Genomic DNA, 20,776 nt, shown 5'->3' with positions numbered 1-20,776 from the left:
CTATAAACATATTGGTAGTAAAAGATACACCACTTTCACACTGCCCAGGGATCTAACCAGGGTCCGCAGATTAGAGCCTTGGGGCGTTCAATTTGATTAGTATCTTATGTGTCATAAAAGTGTTTAGGGCCACAAAAACCTTTCACATTTGAACCAGTATGGTACCAATTACTCAATGGTTCCAAATGTTGTTACTTTTGTGTGTATATGTGGTAATAAATGTTAATTTGTTAATAATAAAATCTTACTTTGTATTTAACATTTAACACTGAGCTGATAATAAAACCTGTGCTGTCCAGTTGTTGCATCTTCTTTTCTAAGACTTCGGAGTCTCATTTGCAAGTGTGCAATCATTTACCGTAAGTTTGTGCAAGGTGTGTTGCCATCGACAGGGACAGGAAGTAGTCTCTATCTTTAAGTTGAATATGCCAGTCTTTTGTTGCGCCCTACAAAGTGTTTATACTCTAAGTAGTGTATCTATTACACACCAGTTGTTTGAATGTAACGTGCATCTTAGTTGTAGTTTTCTTTACCAATTTGGAGGCGTTGAAATCACCATGTAAAATCTCCAATGTTAATCAGTAGCATGTATATGGTATATCCAATGTAAATTAGCATCGAGCTAGAGCATTTTGAAAAGCGGAATCTTACTTTTGCGCACTTTCTATGAGGCATTCTGGCTTTGTTGGCATGGTAAATTGCAATATTATCTTGTCTAGAAGAGGCAGTCCGCTATGCATATGTCTGCCTACATATAATTGAGCTGGTGCCGAGTCTGTAACCAGATGAGTTGCACATGCAAAAGTATTGAAATATGGTGTTGTTTGAATTAACATGAATAGGTATTGGGCAGTACACTGAACAAAAATATAAACACAACACTTTTGTTTTTGCTCCCATTTTTCATTAATTGAACTCAAAGTCTCTAAAACTTTTACTATGTACACAAAATACCTATTCCTCTCAGTTGTTGGATAACAAATCTGTCTAAACCTGCGTTAGTGACCATTTCTTCTTTGCCAAGATTATCAATCCCACCTCCCAGGTGTGGCATATCAAGATGCTGATTAAACAGCATGATTATTGCACAGGTGTGCCTTAGGCTGCCCACAAAAAAGGCCACTCTGAAATGTGCAGTTTTATCACATAGCACAATGCCACAGATGTCGCAAGTTTTGATAGATAGTGCAGTTGGCATGCTGACTGCAGGAATCTCCACCAGAGCTGTTGCCCGTGAATTGAATGTTAATTTCTCTACCATAAACCATCTCAATTTGGCAGTACATCCAACCGGCCTCACAACCGCAGACCACATGTAACAACACCAGCCCAGGATCTCCACATCCAGCAAGTGCACCTGCATGATCGTCTGACATCAGCCACCCGGACAGCTGCTAAAACAATTGGTTTGCATAACCAAATAATTTCAGCACAAACTATGAGAAACCGTCTCAGAGACGCTCATCTGCATGCTCGTCGTCCTCATCGGGGTCTCGAGCTGACTGACTGCAGTTTGTCGTCGTAACCGACCTGAGTGGGCAAATGCTCACAATGGATTGCGTCTGACACGTTGGAGAGGTGTTCTCTTCGTGGATTAATGCCGGTTTACACTGTTCAGGGCAGACGGCAGACAGTGTGTGTGGCGTTGTGTGGGAGAGCTGTTGCTGATGTCAACGTTGTGAATTGAGTGGCCCATGGTGGGGGTGGGATTATGGTATGGGCAGGCGTATGTTATCGACAACAAACACAAGTGCATTTTATTGATGGCATTTTGAATGCACAGAGATACTGTGAGGAGATCCTGAGGCCCATTGTTGCGCCATTCACCTGAGACCATCACCTCATGTTGCAGTATGACAAGGCACGGCCTCATGTTGCAAGGATCTGTACACAATACCTGGAAGCTGAAAACGTCCCAGTTGGACAACATGCTCACCGGACATATGCGAAGGAGATGTGTTGCACTGCGTGAGGCAAATGGTGGTCACACCAGATACTGACTGCTTTTCTGACCCCCCTAGACCCCAGTAAAACAAAACTGCACATTTCTGGTTGGCCTTTTATTGTGGGCAGCCTAAGGAAGGAACACCTGTGCAATAATTATGCGTTTATATTTTTGTTCAGTATTCCAACAATATAAAAGTACAGAATTTGGTTACCCATACCTCGAGGTTTCTTGTTTATTAAAGGTTAAATAAATAAATGATAAATGGGTTATACTTGTATAGCGCTTTTCTACCTTCAAGGTACTCAAAGCGCTTTGACAGTATTTCCACATTCATCCATTCACACACACATTCACACATTGATGGCGGGAGCTGCCATGCAAGGCGCTAACCAGCAGCCATCAGAGGCAAAGGGTGAAGTGTCTTGCCCAAGGACACAACGGACGTGACTAGGATGGTAGAAGGTGGGGATTGAACCCCAGTAACCAGCAACCCTCCGATTGCTGGCACGGCCACTCTACCAACTTCGCCACGCCGTCCCTAAAATGTTTCTATTACCCTTTATCCCAAGACAGTGCATGACACAGCAGTTAACAGAGACATAAGAACTTTGCTAAATGTACATCTCTCGAGACTTTTAAATCTTCTTTATTTTTACATCACTCGAGATTTCTAAATCTTCTTTAAAAACACTTTTGCGCTGGCGTTTAACACAAGCTGAGCTGGACATATTGACAGTTTTATACTGTTATTTATACTTCTTTTTTTTTACTATTTTAATGGATATTCCTTATCTTATTTTATTCATAGTGCTTATTTTGTTGTGTACAGTATGTGTTGTGCTTATTTAGTTGTTATCATTTTATTTACTGGTTTGTTTAGCTGTGTTTTATAAATAGAATGTTCTGTACAACATTAGGATTTTTTAAATTATTATTTTAGTTTTTTTTTACTTTTACCTTTGTTTTCTTAATCAGTACAGGACTTTGAGGCAGTAGTGGCTTCTTTAACATTGTGCTATTTTAGTAAATAAACATTACCTTAACCTTAATTAATCCTATAATAAAAATCATCATCTGCAGCATTCAAATGTCAGTGATGTATTTTACAGCTGCAAATGACGCTATAAAAGCCTACCAAACAGGCTCAGCAGATATGAGAGTGCGTCAAAGCGAGGCAGAGGGCTGGAAAAACAAACAAAAAAGAGCCATTTGAAGCCGCTCTGACATCCACTCTGAACTCAAGAGTGGTCACTTCATCACCTAGTCTGGAAAGTCATCTAAAAAACAATCATAAAGCCCTCAGCGCACGAAAGTGAAAGGCATCTTTGCAGTAGGCGCTGTCAGGATGAATGCAGGATAAATAGAAGCACTTCAAAGCAACTTGATTAAGTTCATCAATACCTGAGTCAGACACTTAATAGCAGTCGGTATTTAACTCCAAGTTGTGGTTTGGATGCACAATGAAGTAAAGTATTAACATTAGGTCAGTAGAAGCTTGACCACACCTAACAAATGACCTCACACACTTGGCCAATCAATGCCAGATGCGGAAGTAAACTTGTAAATTCCCGAGCATGGCTTCAGCTGCTGACCAGACCTTTACTTAAGCTGAGCGTGTCCTGTGGGGAGTTTCTGTAATCACCAGTGTGTGAAGCTAATGGAAGCTCATCATACCGTGAGGGGTTGCAGTCCCACTGACCGTATATCTGCTAGGATAATGGCTCCTCGGCCTTAAATATCCAATCCACAACATAATCTGCAATATTGTTAAGTAGGTTGTGCATTATGGACAAAGACACTTTCAAAATCCCATTATGTCCTCTACCTTCCGACGTCCCTAATGTATTAGCCAGAGTCTTGCCTTCAAAACAAGCAAACACATTTCTTTCATCCCTTTTTACGTAAGCATGTCTTATGTGATCAATACATCGAATATCCCAGGAGATGGAGGAGACCTATTTGAAAGTAAATCAGGTTCAGACTGGAGGTGGGGTTTGGTTGTTTAAAATCGTAGAACCAGCTACAGTTTTGGCAATTTTCAACAGGAAACATTTGTGTGGGACACTTACGTGTGTAGGAATTGTTTGGTCTTCTATCCACAAAGGGAATGCAGGAGACATTGCTGCCGTTAACTGACTTTCCGATCCAAATGTAGTAGTGACCGCCCTCCTCATATGTCTCACTCCATCTGCATGCAAACAAGTGAAATATTGAAAGAAGAGCACATCAAACTACAAGATGTAACTGCAGTACTTGTTTAAAGGGCCCATCTAATGCAGACAACATTGGCACTTATTTCACAGTTCTGGACCTAAAAATTATGTCTACAGGTCCCCCTAAGATAGACACGGTAGTGATTTTAGGCTTGTTTTCTAATGAGTTTCAGCATATTTTAACACCAACTTCAGCTCAAAAATGTGGACGGGCCTGCACCAGCCTGCTGACGTCACTGGAAGAAGACTTGAGGCAAATTCATATTGCGTACTAAGGGCCCGATCTACTAAGATTCACATAACACGCGTTAAACATTGTGTGCATACAATCGTGTTTCATGTGATCTGCCAAGACTATTGATAACTAGTGCAGAACTATTTAACGTCCTATTTAAATGAGTTTTTTGCGTGTGCTACGCGGCTTTCACCATGAAGACGCTTATTTACTGCACATTCATGTTATCCTGCTTCTACCTGGTTTGTTTTGGAAGGAAGGAAAGGATTTTCATTGTCATTGCGCAAGTATGACAACATTTTAGTTTTAGCACAAACCCATTCAAGAGCATACACACATTGTACAGGGTAACAACACAGGAATGCTGATGGGTCGCCACTTACGTGGCCCCGTAAAATGTGGGAAAAAGGTGGACGCGGGGGTAGTATGAGTAAAAATAAAATCGATCTCAGACTGCTATGTTTTGAAAAGCGCAGCAGACATGTACCACTTTTTCTGGGCATCTTAGAAGCAGTCCTGTAGTGCATCATCTACAAGGGAACCCACTTTTTTAGCGCGCTGAAGGTGCGCTCATGAGAGATTAACTCATGCGAAAAAAAAATACATAAAGAAAACTTGTTAGTGAAATTGGGGTCATCTGGACCTTATGGGTACTGATAGTTGGTGACATATGTGGAAAATAGGCTTTATATACATATAACTGTTTGCCTCTTTTAACATGTCACCCGCTGTGTTTGTTTGTGTGTGAAGTGCACGACTGCCACCTGGTGCCCATCAACCATCAGTGCAACCAATTATTCTCTCCCCAAAACATGCATTACATGCTCACATACATTGATCCAGTATTGGGATGACATGTTGGCTACCACACGGAATCTTTTTTGTAAAGGGTAAAAGGAATCAATAGCAGTATAGACTGGTTAGAGACCTCTATATTGATCAAGGAAGCCCAAGTCCATACCTCTAAGAGGGCTTACTTATTATGCGACACCTGATCTCCCTGCCACCATCGTTATGGGTGACCCCCAAATGACGGGTCGTCTTATCCGCCAGGACAGTTTCTTTGTGACAACTGTCCTGTCCTGCGAGGTTTGATTTGGACATGACAGTTTAATAACCTATTTCATCAATATTAGAATGTCAGTTGTGAATAACCCCAAAAGGCTTCTGGTCAAAATCCCTTTAAAAAGGCCATCACTCAGCTCCAGTAAGCCAGAGGGACTCCCCCAGTCCTGTAAATAACCTAACACTCCTCTGGTGTCTCAGGCATCTCAGGCAGAGTTCATTTGGAACTGTGCAAACAAATAAGCTGGTTTAGAATGGAGTTGTGGTATTTAAACATATTTACCTGCAAAGAGTTTCGATGACCTTGTGCGATTCTACTCGCATGCTCAGAGTGAACTTGGTGCTGATGACTGCAGATACGTTTTTGTGGTTGGCTTTCACTTGGATCAGACGCTGGTACACACACTGAAAAGTGAAAGCAGGGACATTATGCCAAAATTGCACATGATGATGATGATGATGATGATGGTGACATATAACATCATCAAACTTGTTTTCATGGAGGGCCTCATTGCATTTATCGCTACCCTCAGAGAGCCGCTTGTAACAGAAAATGCATTTGAACAGAAATTTATAATAAGCCCCATGATGATGTTACACAATAACAATAATATAATTATATTTAATTTTTTAATATACAAATTGATAAATAACTTGCTTTGATTTCATAAGTCAACTGATCAGCAGATATTTAAGTATTTATATTCATTCTAACAAATAAATATGTCAGGCTGTGGCTGTGGTAGTTGTGACCCCAAAATGCAGGAGCCGTACAGTTAAGAGTCTTTTACTTCTCAGCAGGAAAGTTCAAGAAAACATAAGCAACCTACAACAAACTGAGTTAGTAACATTTATCAATCCTCGAGCCCTGACTGGAGGGCGAGGCAGGCATAAAAAGCAGCCTGATTGACAATCACGACTAGGTGTGGCCAGGCTGCCAATCAGCTGCAGGTGAGGGTAGATAGCGCTCAGGGAGACAAGCAGGAAAAGGAACTAAAAATAAGAGCGCTACACAGGAAATAAGCTAAGGAAGCATAACGAGAACGTGATGTGACAGATCGTCACAAAATGTTTGGAACATATGATCGTACAAAAATTGTTGAAAATATATGTAATTGCATGCAGTACATGCAATTGTTCTGTCGAAAGTGAAAGACCAAATACATGTACTAAGAAAGATGAAGTACTTTATTGACACAGATTATTCCCAGGCTTTCACGGGCCATACAAAATGATGCGGCAAGCCAGATCCACCACCTGTGTTCTGAAGGATACAGGTAATTTCCAGCATAATTTAAAGCACAGTAATCGACTGCACATTAAAAAATAAAAAACACCTAAGTTTTAAAGTATAAGCTTATCAATACTTCAGCTATTTCTGAGGTAATGTCGCTCCTTAAATTCACATCATACACATATTTTTTGGAGGAGTGCAAAAGGGAAATAATTCGGGGAAGAAGCACACTCAGTTATGTCCTAAGTGCTGAGATATACTGTAATATTCCAATGACATGTGTGACTATGTATATGGGACACATAAGGCCTGATATACTAAAGGTTTCGTGTACTAAAACACATCCAAAATTGATAGCACAAGCAAAGCTGATCTACTAAACTTGTGCACAGAAGATTGCGTCTCTGAAGTGAGGAATACATTTCCCGTGTCTGTCTTCATGCAATTGTGTGCTGGGTTCAACACAAAACACAGGACAGCTAAAGCACATAATATATGCTGATTATTAGAACGCCCACAAAACTGGAAGAAGATGCAAATATGATCACTTAGCACTTGGGTTGCAAAATTCCAGGAATATTCAAAGTTGGAAACTTTCCAGGGGAATTAACAGGAATATATGGAAATCAACGGGAATTATTGGGAAATTAATGGGAATAAACATTAAATGCAACATGCTAGATCTTGCAGCATGATTATTATCTAAAAGAACCTGATTTAATGGAAATTCAGTTGAATATCAACCGTACACGGTGCATTCCTCCATCACATGTGCAGTGCATTCTTCCATCACATGCACAGATAATTCCCAGCATGCTACACACTACAGCAGGGCTATTGAGGCAACACTAGTATTTGAGCCCAAGGACTTAATCCAGTCAGGTTTTGATGATATTACTGGGGTAAATATATTTGATCTATGGTATTTAAGTTTAATAGAGGTGTAATTGCTTGTTACTGTATGACTGTAGATTGTCATGTCTGTTGATCATGTTTTTGTTTGGCCATGTGCTGTTTGTTTTTTGGACTCTTTTTAGTTCCTGGTTGCACTTCCTTGTTTGTTTGTTACCTTGACAACCCATTAGTTTTCACCTGTCATGTCACGCACCTGTTTCACGTTTCGAGTCACGCACCTGTTTTCACCAATCATGTCTGTATTATTTAAGTATATTGTTTTCTGTTAGTCGGCCTGGCGACATCCCATTTATGCTCTGCACATTTTTTCATCACTCTGCTTCATGCCTTGTTCTCAGTTCCATGCCAAGTAAGTTTTTGTTTATTAATGCCACAGTTAGTGTTTTTGTTTCATTGTTCATAGTTTCTGCCGTTGTGCAAGTTTTGTGTTTATAGCCAAGTTTTGTACTTCCGCCATTTTGTTTGCTTCCTTTTTTTGTAGTTTGTTAGTGTTAAAATAAAAGATGTATCTCAATTCACGTCTTGCCTGCGCCAACTTTCCGTTGCCTTCCGGAAAAACAAAACCCAAGGACCAAGTCCTGACATAGACTACTCCAGCAGACTTCCACTCAAGCTAGCTGTTCCTGTACTTGTTAAATGATTTTGGGGCCAATATCTCTAGCTAGCTAGGTTTATGTACCACCACAGTCTCATAATGAACCGAAAATATTTCTCTGTTAGCCGTGATGCAAATTTTCTCTATGTTAAATCACATTAATTTATGCTGACAATGTTAGCGATCCGAATGTACCTTTTTTGTGATCTGTAAAGTTCAACTAGCAAATACTAAATCAAAATGTGTAGTTTACTCTGCCTTCTGTTCTGCTAGCCATTCTGTTGTCATACAAGAATGTAGGTTATAGTTTGATTTAGCATGCTGATTGAGTGTTCATTTTTTCATCTAGCCTATTTCTATTCATTTGTCCATCAGTAAAATATTTTTAAAGACTACTCCAATTGTTTAGCTGACTATATCTGTGTGTGGCATTGCATTAGTGTTTTACAAGCTTCTCATCCTATTTTCCAGAATAAGATGGACGGTGTCCAACTTTGAATTATCAAAAAATTGTCAAAATTTCCAAACTTCCCGAACTTAACTTCCCGTGGTAAATTTCCGGAAAGTTTCCGGAAATTTACCGGAAACTTTCCACCCCTTTGCAATCCTACTCAGCACACCCATTGTGACTTATCAAGGCTTTTTTGGGTCTTTTAGTACATCTGAAAAGTGCGTGCAAACTGCCGCAGTTACACACGCGACTGTAAGAAAGGAGGTGATCGCGCTGTAAAGACAGATGATGGACAGGGAATTCGTCATCCTATGTTTATGTGTCAACAGTTATAAAATAAGAAAAAGTATCAGACATATCGCAATATCATTTAATAATTTTATAGCCGCTGGATGACTTAATGGGCTATCCATCCATCTTCTTCCGCTTAACCGAAGTCGGATCGCGGGGGCAGCAGCCTAAGCAGAGAAGCCCAGACTTCCCTCTCCCCAGCTACTTTGTCCAGTTCTTCCTGGGGGATACCAAGGCGTTCCCAGGCCAGCTAGCAGACATAGTCTCTCAAACATTTCCTGGGTTTTTCCCGTGGTCTCCTACCGGTCGGATGCACCCTAAACACCTCCCCAGGGAGATGTCTATGAATGTTCTCTATCATCCATGTCATTTTCCTCTCAGGGCATTCAAACGTTTGCAACTGGACTGTTTGGTTTGTCTTAGAAGACATTTTGCCGCTCATCCGAGTAGGCTTCATCAGTTTGTGCTCATAGACTTAGATTGGTCAGATCTAGTCCCCATGGAGGCGTTCAGGGGGCATTCTGACCATTCGCCCGAACCACCTCACCTGGCTCCTTTTGATGTGGAGGAGCAGCGGCTTTACTTTGAGCTTCTCCTGAATGATAGAGCTTCTCACCCTCTGTAAGGGAGAGCCCCGCCACCCGACGGAGGACACTCATTTCGACTGCTAGTACCTGTGATCTTGTCTTTTCGGTCATAACCCAAACTTCCTGACCATAGGTGAGCATAGGGACGGTAAATTGAGAGATTTGCCTTTCGACTTAGCTCCTTCTTCACCACGACGGACCGATACAGGATCCGAATCACTGCATACGCTGCACCGATTCGCTTGTCGATCTCACAATCCACTCTTCCCTCACTTGTGAACAAGACCCTGAGGTACTTGAACTACTCCACTTGGGTCAGAGAAAATGACTCATATATTACATTTGAGGGAAGCTGCTAATGGGAGTACTCCATTGCACCCATGAAGCCCTCTAAAAAACATCCAAAAACCGCCAACAATACTCCATTTACGTCTCATGACCTGAATTTTAACCAAGTATTAGCAATATTATTATTATAAGCGCTAACGTCGATGAACTACTTTTAGTGGCACCGTGATTACAGAAAGCAAACTAGCTCATGCAGCTATTGACATATTGAGCCGATGAGCTGCTGCATCGCCTCTGAGTTAGTAAAAGTTAATTCTAGATTATTAATCATGCGTCTCACCAAGACAGTAAAAGGTTGTTGCCATAAACTGAGTAGTTGGTCAACTTTGACATTCAACTTGGACCCGAAGATTGTGAGAAAGACACAAAAAGACGTTTGTTTTGGGTTTTTTTTTTTTTAATCTACGGGAGGAATATGATTAATTCTTCATCTAAGCAGGAAGATATACACATTCCATCAGTTGGCATCCCAGTGAGAGCAGACATTGTACAGTAAGTGGTTGTTCCTAAGCAGGAAGATACTGGCCTAGTGGTTAGAGTGTCCGCCCTGAGATCGGTGGTTGTGAGTTCAAACCCCGGCCGAGTCATACCAAAGACTATAAAAATGGGACCCATTACCTCCCTGCTTGGCACTCAGCATCAAGGGTTGGAATTGGGGGTTAAATCACCAAAAATCATTCCCGGGCGCGGCACCGCTGCTGCCCACTGCTCCCCTCACCTCCCAGGAGGTGAACAAGGGGATGGGTCAAATGCAGAGGACACATTTCGCCACACCTAGTGTGTGTGTGTGACTATCAGTGGTACTTTAACTTTAACTTAACTTAACATTCCATCAGTCGGCATCGCAATGCGAGCAGACATTGTACAGTAAGTGGTTGTTTTATTATGGTCGTAGTTGTATTTCATGTTTAACACTTAGCAATTGTAGTGTTTTACTAAAGCTGTATATGCTAATCACACATCTTCTAAAAATTGTAGCTCATCTTGCTTATATTTGGGCTAAAAAATATCAGTTTCTGGATCATCATTTGTCCCAAAGTGGTCATCATTGTCTCCAATGAAGTCTGTTATGATAGTTGTAGTTGTTGTTTTTGTAGGATATAGCAAACGTTGTGATGCGTCTGTGAACTTAATGCCGCCGTATGCTTAAAATTAGTGAAATACGTAAATATTACATGTTATTGATAATGTTCCTGTTACTACATGACATATATAGTATGTATAAAACGTTGATGGAGGTTTTCAAGATGTATTCAGAGCCCTTTATAGACGGAATAGAGTGAGTCCCTTTACCGCCATTGTTAGCTGACTTTTGCTAGTGTTATTTACAAGTTAGACATATGTGCGCTTTTCTCATATAAAGATTGTGAACAATAAGCAAAATTCCCCCCCAAAAAGTGCAGTTCCCCTTCCAGTATTGCACTATTTCACCTCAGGGATATTTAGTATTATCTAGTCTATGTACATTACCCTCTAAAAACTCCAATAAAAATCAAGTAAAAAACTACAATACAAATATTGAGACAGTGTCAATGATTTTGCACAAAAATGCAAAAAAAACCAACAACCCTGAAAATGCCCTCAGATCATTTATGTTACCTTTAGACCCACAAATGATTCCTGAATCACAGAGACTCTTTCATTCAAACATTTCCACCATCATTTTGGGCAAGACCAAAGGGCTGACGAAGGACCTCAAGAACACGATTGTAAACCTGCACAAGACTGTAGATGGCGTCATCGTCGAGTTTGCATAATTGGCCATGACGCATGTGCATGTATATTTCAACACAAATCTTTGTAGTATCAATATTTTAGCCCTGTTTCATTACATTAGGCTTTTTTGTTCTGTTTTTGCTGTTTTTTTAAACCACTGGCCGCTTACGTCCCCCAGGGAGCACTTTAGACATCCTTTGTTTTCGTATTCTAACCAAACGACGGAAAATAGTCTCCTTGCTTTGTCTGTCTTCTTAGCGCAATCGCTAGTCATGACTCCCGCGGGCCGGTACACTTGTGGAGGTGTTCTGCACGCTTCCACACTTCGCCTTTCATGGCGGCGGTAAAGCACACTCCCCGGGCCGGTGCATCTTCTTTATAAATACAATTTACTTACTTACTTACTTACTTCTCTCTAGCGGCGAATATTTCTCCTTTCGTGACCGCTTGTGTTTGATTAATGAGTGTATCATTTGGTTTGTGGAATTTGCTTGTTTGGTGTGCTATGTTTCACTTGACTACTTCCTGTCTTTCACGTTTAATGGAATTTGGCGCAGAATTAAGAACACAACAAGAGTTAGTAGCAATAAATCTGTTCTTTGTCGTTTTCTTCTACTGCTTCCTTTTTTTTTTTACGCGTATGCCTCGCTGTTGCCCCCTCAGAGCTGAGCATGTACTGCATGAATGAGCACTTCTCTCGTGAGACTGAATTAATTATTGGAGGTGATGTTTGACAGACCAAATTAAAAGCTTTTGAGCAACTTTCTCTTTAAGTGGGTATTAGTATCATCTTATTATCTAACATGTCATCATCACACATGTTAATGTATTACAGGAGTTCTTATCCTTTTTTGCCTCAGGACCAAACTTTTCCACTACAGAGGGGTCCGGGACCACTCAAACATTAACACTGAATTAGTAATCTTACTCTTGATTTTATTCGTATTCATTAATTATATCTAACATACTTACAGATTACAACTTTGTCAAAGGATATGCAACTGGCTGATAACAAAAATAATTACGAATCAAATATACTGCAAAAGAAGGGACTCATAAAAAATTATAATTAATAAACAATAGGGACAAGCGGTAAAAAATGGATGAATGGAAATAATAAATAGATAAATATACATATAATTACGCGGTGCGAAAACAAATACATTACGAGTAAATAACAAATAATAAATATAATTTATATATATATGTGTTCTTTAAATAAACTGTCAATTAAATTTAAGTGCAAAAATACATCTTCACCACTTTTTGCGCTTAAGAAACTTCTCTATGACTTTAACTCCAGACGTCTTCTGTTTGTTTAACATTGTCATTACTGCCACAAGTGGTGGAAAAGTTTATTACAACGAAGCACTGCAGTGGCCCTTCTTGAACAAAGCTGAAAAACAGATATTTTTGTCAGGCCCTCCAACAATGGTTAAGAAACACTGATGTATGATACCAACAACTTATTGTATTGAAAATAAACAAAAAAGTAATACATTTTGTGACATCAAGAGCAGGATTGATTGATAATAATAAATGTTAAAAACCTCATCAGCTGAGTTCAGAGAGAATGAAAAGATATGCCTGAGTAAAATTATGTATTCATTATTTGTTTTGGTTTTTTAAATGACATGTTTGTGCATCAATGATAGGAGACATTGTTTACCTTGTAGCAATAATCTGAAGTGTACAAGACCTCCACGTCGTGGGGCAGCTGGTTATAAAACATTAACAGAGCTTGGTCCATTTTCAGCGTGGGCCCTGCATGGAGTCAAATGACATAAACAACTTTATGTACATCATTAAAACAAGATATCAAATCTTCCTCAAAGATCACAATCGCCTTAGCACTTGATGAGTCCTTAAAAAGCAGAAGAAATACTGGTGCGTTGTTTAAAATAGAACACTTTTTAACGATAGCTGTGAGAAGAATGTGAGCGTATTTAGATAGTTTAAAACACAGGTGTCGAACTCAAGGCCCAGGGGCCAGATCTGGCCTGCCACATTATTTGGAAATAATATATATCTATAAAGTACTTATTTTTTTCCATTTTGACAGACAAATATATATGTACTGCATGAAATTGCACACTTTTTAAAACTCTAATAGTATCCAATATTGCACCTAGTATTACTTTATCATACTTTCTAAGCAATTATTTTGTCAAAAATAAAATTAAATACTTAAATATCTGATTAACTCATGATTTCAAAGCAAGTTATCCATCGAATTTTACACCGTAAAAATGAAAATAGAGTTTATGGTAAAATGTACGTTTTTTGTTTGTTTGTTTTTTTTACAGCATATTAGTGTAAATTAGAAAAATAACTCTACCACTTTTTTTTATGGTACAATTCTATTGACTGAACTACCAGTTTTTTACCGTCAAATCGAGGGTTGTTTTTACAGTGTGTTACTGGAAATGGAAAAACAGTGTCACATTTTTTTTGCATGGTAAAAAACTGGCAGCTTAGTTCCCAGAATAAAAATAACAGTGGTACTGTTTTGCCATTTGCAGTAATATGTTGTAAAAAAAACCCACCCTAAATACTACAGTAAAAACAAATCTAGTGACCGTGTTTGCCAGTTGTTTTATATCGTAAAATCTATGGTAATTTTTACATTGGATGGGAAAAAGGTACCACTGCAATGTTCACGGTAAAATTCCAGTGACTAAGCTGCCAATTGTTTTCCCATAAAATATAACAATACACATTTTAGTTTTACAGTACATTTCTATTTTATTATAAAAGTACCTATTTTTACTGTCAAATCTACATATATATATATATATATATATATATATATATATATATTTTACAGTTTACGTAAAAAATATATGCAATAATCAAATGTATAGGAAAAATTGTGTATTATTCGCTGTTACAAGCGGCCGTCTGATGACAGCCATAACTGCGACGTGGCCCTCAATGAAAAGGAGTTTGACATCCCTGGTTTAAAAACATATTTAGGTTTTAGTAGAAGCTTTTCTGTGCACAATTCAAAACAAGAAATACCCCAACGGATTTAATCCACTGGTGAACATATTGTACGGACTCACCTGCTGCGACGTTGGCACCACAAAGACTGGTGAAAATAACAACTAAAGTCAAAACAGCCCGCACAAGTCTCACCGGCTCCATGTTGCACCTTGAAAACCCTTCCACTGCTCATCTTTATAAGTCCTGTATAAAGAAGGGTCAAAGGGCGACATGAGGGTGAGGTTTGTGGTTTCTGTCATATGGTTTGTCAAGTTTGGAATTCCTACAATTATGCAATTTAGTGGAGAAGGTCACTGACACAATTACACACAGCATTTTAGGAACGCTTGCGAAAGCTAATGAAATCCAACATAACAAGTCAGCTTTTAACGCTTTCCTGCAAAGTTGACACTACAGCAGGCAGCTATTTAAAAGCTGTTTCTATATATCTTAGTTGTGCATCAGTGAACACTACTAGTGTGTCATGCCATACACTGACACCCATTGGTTTGCTGTTGTAAGTGCAAAACAAAAAACCTTCTGAAAATCAAGATGGCTCAATTTCTTAGATTCTAGGTCTAGGACACCTTTCATGTATAAAAATATGAGGGCAACAACTAAGGGGTAATCACATTGTTAAAATTTCTGTTAACAATGGATATCATGCTGTAGTTTGACTGCCATGTATAGTATTTGTTGTTTTTACCTTTTGACTGCCGATCATTTCATTTATGTTCTCAAAATGTAACTTAATAGTTTTTTTTACAGAATTTAACGATACTTACTGGACACTAGTTCTGTTTTATTCATTAATTTATTTTTAAAGTCAAGAGGCTCGATATTTTGGCAATGTATTAAACAGTGTTGGAATATGTTAAAATATGTGATCACATTATTAAAGATCATTAAAACATACGTTGTAGCGGTTACAAAATGGTATTCTATGTTTTCTTATATTTCGTTCAATCAACTAAAACATGTCCACCCTAGTAGACATTTCACCAACTCATTGAAAAAAGTATGTTTAAAAAAATAAATCTATAAAATTCTTTATAATATAATACTGTTCAGTTTTCAGGTTTGTTATTGTGGTTCTAGTTTTAAACTTCACAGCATCATACTGGGAGCTGTGTCAAATATTCAAAGCAGTGTTTCTTAACAAAGGGCCACTGTTGGTCCGCGGGCACCCCTAGGGGGAAACCAAAAATATCTGTTTATCAGCTGTGGTCCGTATGGGCTGCAGCGGTAATCAGTTGCTATACAGTTTTCCACCATGTGTGGCAGTAATGAGACTATCAAACAAAACAGAGAGAAGTTTCTTAAGAGCAAAACATCTGACTAAAGTGGTGAAGCTGTATTTTCATTTGCACTTTCATTTTATTGACAGCTTAGTTAAGAAACATATCCATTATTAATTTAGTTAATTTTAGCACAACATAATTGTATGTACATTTATTTTTTGTCCCTTCTTATGCAGTATTTTAGTTAGTAATTATGTTTCTAATCTGCCTAACCTAAGCCTAAGGTTTATGTGATAAATAAGTAAGTATAGTTGTGATCAACACATGCTTTCATGTCATTTTAAAAAAATCAACAGTAAAATAACTAATTCAGTGTTTTTTGGGCTCCGAGATCAAAAAGGTTAAGAACCCCTGTTTTAAAGTAGTTAAATGAGGTGACTCAGCTCTTTAAAGGCACTACGACACCCATAATAAAACAGTAGATATAATTTTTTTGAGGTTCAAGGCGAGCAACTTGAGTTGCATGTTCTGAGCCTATGTCATACATTAGTTTCACTTAGTATATTTAATTGCAGGAATATACAAAACTTTGCACAATATTGTTTTTTTTTAGTTTTTTTTATTTCACCTGTAGTGTGGTGTCAGAGATCATCATGTAGATCAGGGGTCCCCAAACTTTTTGACTCGGGGGCCACATTGGGTTAAAAATGTTTAGCTATATATATATATATATATATATATATATATATATATATATATATATATATATATATATATATATATATATATATATATATATATATATATATATATATATATATTAGGGCTGCAACAACTAATCGATTAAAATCGATTACCAAAATATTTGGCGATTAATTTAGTCATCGATTCGTTGGAACTATGCTATGCGCGGGGGCTTTTTTTTATTTTATTTTATTTTATTTTATTTTTTGGGTTATTTTTTTGTTGTTTTTTTTTGTTTTATAAACATTTATTTATAAACTGCAACATTTACAAACAGCTGAGAAACAATAATCAAAATAAGTACAAAAAGAGTACAAAACAGCGCCAGGGCGGAGCTGAGGCTACGTCTCATGAGTTGGCGTAAGCTAGCCAATGATGTGTCATGTGCAGCTCACATGACGACGACGTCTCCTTTGCTGGAAAAATTCGAAAAATGGCGCAGGAAAACACTACCGATAGTTTAGTGGAGAAACATCTTGAGGTTATTGCTTCAATGGAGAAAAGTGTACGACCTAAGTCGTCAAAAGTGTGGGAACACTTCACTTTAAAGACTTCAAAGAAGACCGTTTCCTGCAAAATGGCACGGAAGTACAACATTGCTTCAGAAGCACCTGAAAAGGAAACATGTTGGAGCCATGGATTAAAGGAACAACTCACAGTACGTAACTTTTTAAGAACATAGTGGCAACAAGCATTCATGAGTTCAGCTTTTTTGTGAGTAACGTTAAAGTTATGCCTTTGTTGCAACGCGGGGCTGATAATGTGTCTCCGGCACATTTGACTCTGTTTTGAGAGAGAAAACGCACGGTTACCAATTTGGAAATAAACGTAACGGACAGAAATATCTCAGGTTGGTTTCATAATGGATCAATGTAGTCGGGCCGATAAAGCTATATAAATATATTTACATTTGAGTGACGCTTTAGTATAACTAAACGTTATGAAGGTGCTGGAATATTTCATGCTATTATTCAGAGGCAGCCTAAAATGAATCATTTATTATTCACAACAGAAACGTGTACAATATCTGATTCAGTTCTGATGAGTTATATTTCTGTGTTATTGTTGGTGTATGCTGCACCCCCAATGTCCACAACATGGTGCCAGTATGCTGTTTTTTCCAATTAAATACTGGAAAGGATAGAAATGTAGTTTGTCTCTTTTATCCGATTATTAATCGATTAATCGAAGTAATAATCGACAGATTAATCGATTATCAAATTAATCGTTAGTTGCAGCCCTAATATATATATATATATATATATATATATATATATATATATATATATATATATATATATATATATATATATATATATATATATATATATATACACACACACACACATCATCCATCCATCCATCCATCCATCTTCGTCCGCTTATCCAAGGTCGGGTCGCGGGGGCAGCAGCCTAAGCAGGGAAGCCCAGACTTCCCTCTCCCCAGCCACTTTGTCCAGCTCCTCCCGGGGGATCCCGAGGCGTTCCCAGGCCAGCCGGGAGACATAGTCTTCCCAACGTGTCCTGGGTCTTCCCCGTGGCCTCCTACCGGTCGGACGTGCCCTAAACACCTCCCTAGGGAGGCGTTCGGGTGGCATCCTGACCAGATGCCCGAACCACCTCATCTGGCTCCTCTCGATGTGGAGGAGCAGCGGCTTTACTTTGAGCTCCCCCCGGATGGCAGAGCTCCTCACCCTATCTCTAAGGGAGAGCCCCGCCACCCAGGCGGAGGAAACTCATTTCGGCCGCTTGTACCCGTGATCTTGTCCTTTCGGTCATAACCCAAAGCTCATGACCATAGGTGAGGATGGGAACGTAGATCGACCGGTAAATTGAGAGCTTTGCCTTCCGGCTCAGTTCCTTCTTCACCACAACGGATCGATACAGCGTCCGCTATACTGAAGACGCCGCACCGATTCGCCTGTCGATCTCACGATCCACTCTTCCCTCACTCGTGAACAAGACTCCTAGGTACTTGAATTCCTCCACTTGGGGCAGGGTCTCCTCCGCAACCCGGAGATGGCACTCCACCCTTTTCCGGACGAGAACCATGGACTCGGACTTGGAGGTTCTGATTCTCATCCCAGTCGCTTCACACTCAGCTGCGAACCGATCCAGTGAGAGCTGCAGATCCTGGCCAGATGAAGCCATCATGACTACATCATCTGCAAAAAGCAGAGACCTAATCCTGCAGCCACCAAACCAGATCTCCTCAACGCCTTGACTGCGCCTAGAAATTCTGTCCATAAAAGTTATGAACAGAATCAGTGACAAAGGGCAGCCTTGGCGGAGTCCAACCCTCACTGGAAACGTGTCCGACTTACTGCCGGCAATGCGGACCAAACTCTGGCACTGATCATACAGGGAGCGGACCGCCACAATCAGACAGTCCGATACCCCATACTCTCTGACCACTCCCCACAAGACTTCCAGAGGGACACGGTTGAATGCCTTCTCCAAGTCCACAAAACACATGTAGACTGGTTGGGCAAACTCCCATGCACCCTCAAGGACCATGCCGAGAGTATAGAGTTGGTCCACAGTTCCACGACCAGGACGAAAACCCCACTGTTCCTCCAGAATCCGAGGTTCGACTATCCGGCGTAGCCTCCTCTCCAGTACACCCGAATAGACCTTACCGGGAAGGCTGAGGAGTGTGATCCCACGATAGTTAGAACACACCCTCCGGTTCCCCTTCTTAAAGAGAGGAACCACCACCCCGGTCTGCCAATCCAGAGGTACCGCCCCCGATGTCCACGCGAGGCTGCAGAGTCTTGTCAACCAAGACAGCCCCACAGCATCCAGAGCCTTAAGGAACTCCGGGCGGATCTCATCCACTTTTTAACTACCTCAGCAACCTCAGCCCCAGAAATAGGAGAGCCCACCACAGATTCCCCAGGCACTGCTTCCTCATAGGAAGACGTGTTGGTGGGATTGAGGAGGTCTTCGAAGTATTCCCTCCACCGATCCACAACATCCGCAGTCGAGGTCAGCAGAACACCATCCTCACCATATACGGTGTTGATAGTGCACTGCTTCCCCTTCCTTTTTGACTCGGGGCCACATTGGGTTAAAAAATTTTAGCCGGGGGCCGGGCTGTATACACACACATATATATATATATATATATATATATATATATATATATATATATATATATATTTTTTTTTTTTTCAGAGCGCGATGATGTCACGTTATCGATGGGAAAATGCATTTTTAGACAATATGGTTTACCTGAGCGGCTAGGAGACACCGACAAAAACAAAATGGATTAGAAAGGACAGATTAAAAAAATTAAAATTAAAAATAACAATAATAAACAAAACATTTTTTTTTATCTTGGGACTTCCCCAGGGCCGTAGTTTGGGGACCCTTGATGTAGATTATCCACATTCACCTGACCAGTTTTAATTCTATAATTTATTCATTAAAAATATATATCTCCATCTCTCTATGTTAGGGACTCAATGTGTGCAGATCGATCGGCCACCGATCAGTATAAGACGATTTTCATGAAAAAGTACATGAATTGATTAACGTGGACCCTGACTTAAACAAGTTCAAAAACTTATTCGGGTGTTACCATTTAGTGGTCAATTGTATGGAACATGTACTGTACTGTGCAATCTACTAATAAAAGTTTAAAACAATCAATCAATCAATCAATGCCTTTTAAAGCCGCACCCTTAAGTTAAATATTCACCTCCATTACAGCAAATAAACTGCATTTCTTAGTGTTATTATTAAATAGTATCACTAATGGACGAGGCTAAGCATGCTACACACCGAGAGTAAGCCAAGAGCAAGCAGGCTAATAGCTTAGCTATTAGAAGAAAGAAAACAGTACTTAGTATGTCATGAACATGCATTACTGCGGTAGTTGTGACCTGAGGATGCGGAGACAGATGGCGAAAGAGTCATTTAAATATAGCAAATAGTGCCGCGGGGAAGTGTACAAAAGCATTAGTAAGCTTGACATAGTGAGGCACCGGTACAGGAGGAAGCTGGGCTCTGGGAAGCCAGGTGAAGAAATAGGCAGAGCTTGGTGCTTTGAAAAGCCAGTGGGTAGGAACAGGCGAAGCTCTGGCTTGGTACGCCGGGGGCCGAGCACCAGTGGAGCTTAGGCTTTGAAAAGCCGGGAATCTGGTACGGGCTGAACTTGAGGAAGCGGAAGCGAGCTTGGCCTGGGTTGCAACCATACAAACCCG

General features: G+C 39.8%; 2 protein-coding genes across 3 annotated transcripts in view; one reads left to right on the top strand and one right to left on the bottom strand.

Annotated features, from left to right (window-relative positions):
* The window catches only part of pcbd1 (pterin-4 alpha-carbinolamine dehydratase/dimerization cofactor of hepatocyte nuclear factor 1 alpha), a 163,544-nt gene that overhangs the window by 118,821 nt on the left and 23,947 nt on the right, over nucleotides 1–20,776 (top strand). The window lies entirely within an intron of this gene.
* The window catches only part of LOC133657406 (heparan-alpha-glucosaminide N-acetyltransferase-like), a 91,576-nt gene that overhangs the window by 54,818 nt on the left and 15,982 nt on the right, over nucleotides 1–20,776 (bottom strand). Inside the window, exons 2-5 of one of the 2 annotated variants that reach the window (XM_062058699.1) lie at nucleotides 14,664–14,787; nucleotides 13,268–13,362; nucleotides 5,745–5,866; nucleotides 4,018–4,136 (exon numbers count right to left, since the gene is read on the bottom strand). In XM_062058699.1, coding sequence (XP_061914683.1) covers nucleotides 4,018–4,136; nucleotides 5,745–5,866; nucleotides 13,268–13,362; nucleotides 14,664–14,745 — 418 coding nt within the window. In that variant the 5' untranslated portion in view covers nucleotides 14,746–14,787. The remainder of the gene's footprint in view (nucleotides 1–4,017; nucleotides 4,137–5,744; nucleotides 5,867–13,267; nucleotides 13,363–14,663; nucleotides 14,788–20,776) is intronic. The other variant, XM_062058700.1, reaches the window with a different exon arrangement.

The sequence above is a fragment of the Entelurus aequoreus genome, linkage group LG09, assembly GCF_033978785.1.
Source record: "Entelurus aequoreus isolate RoL-2023_Sb linkage group LG09, RoL_Eaeq_v1.1, whole genome shotgun sequence".
NCBI lineage: Eukaryota > Metazoa > Chordata > Actinopteri > Syngnathiformes > Syngnathidae > Entelurus > Entelurus aequoreus.
The sequence above is the reverse complement of the archived record's forward strand: the minus strand, read 5'-3'. Positions and strand labels throughout refer to the sequence as shown.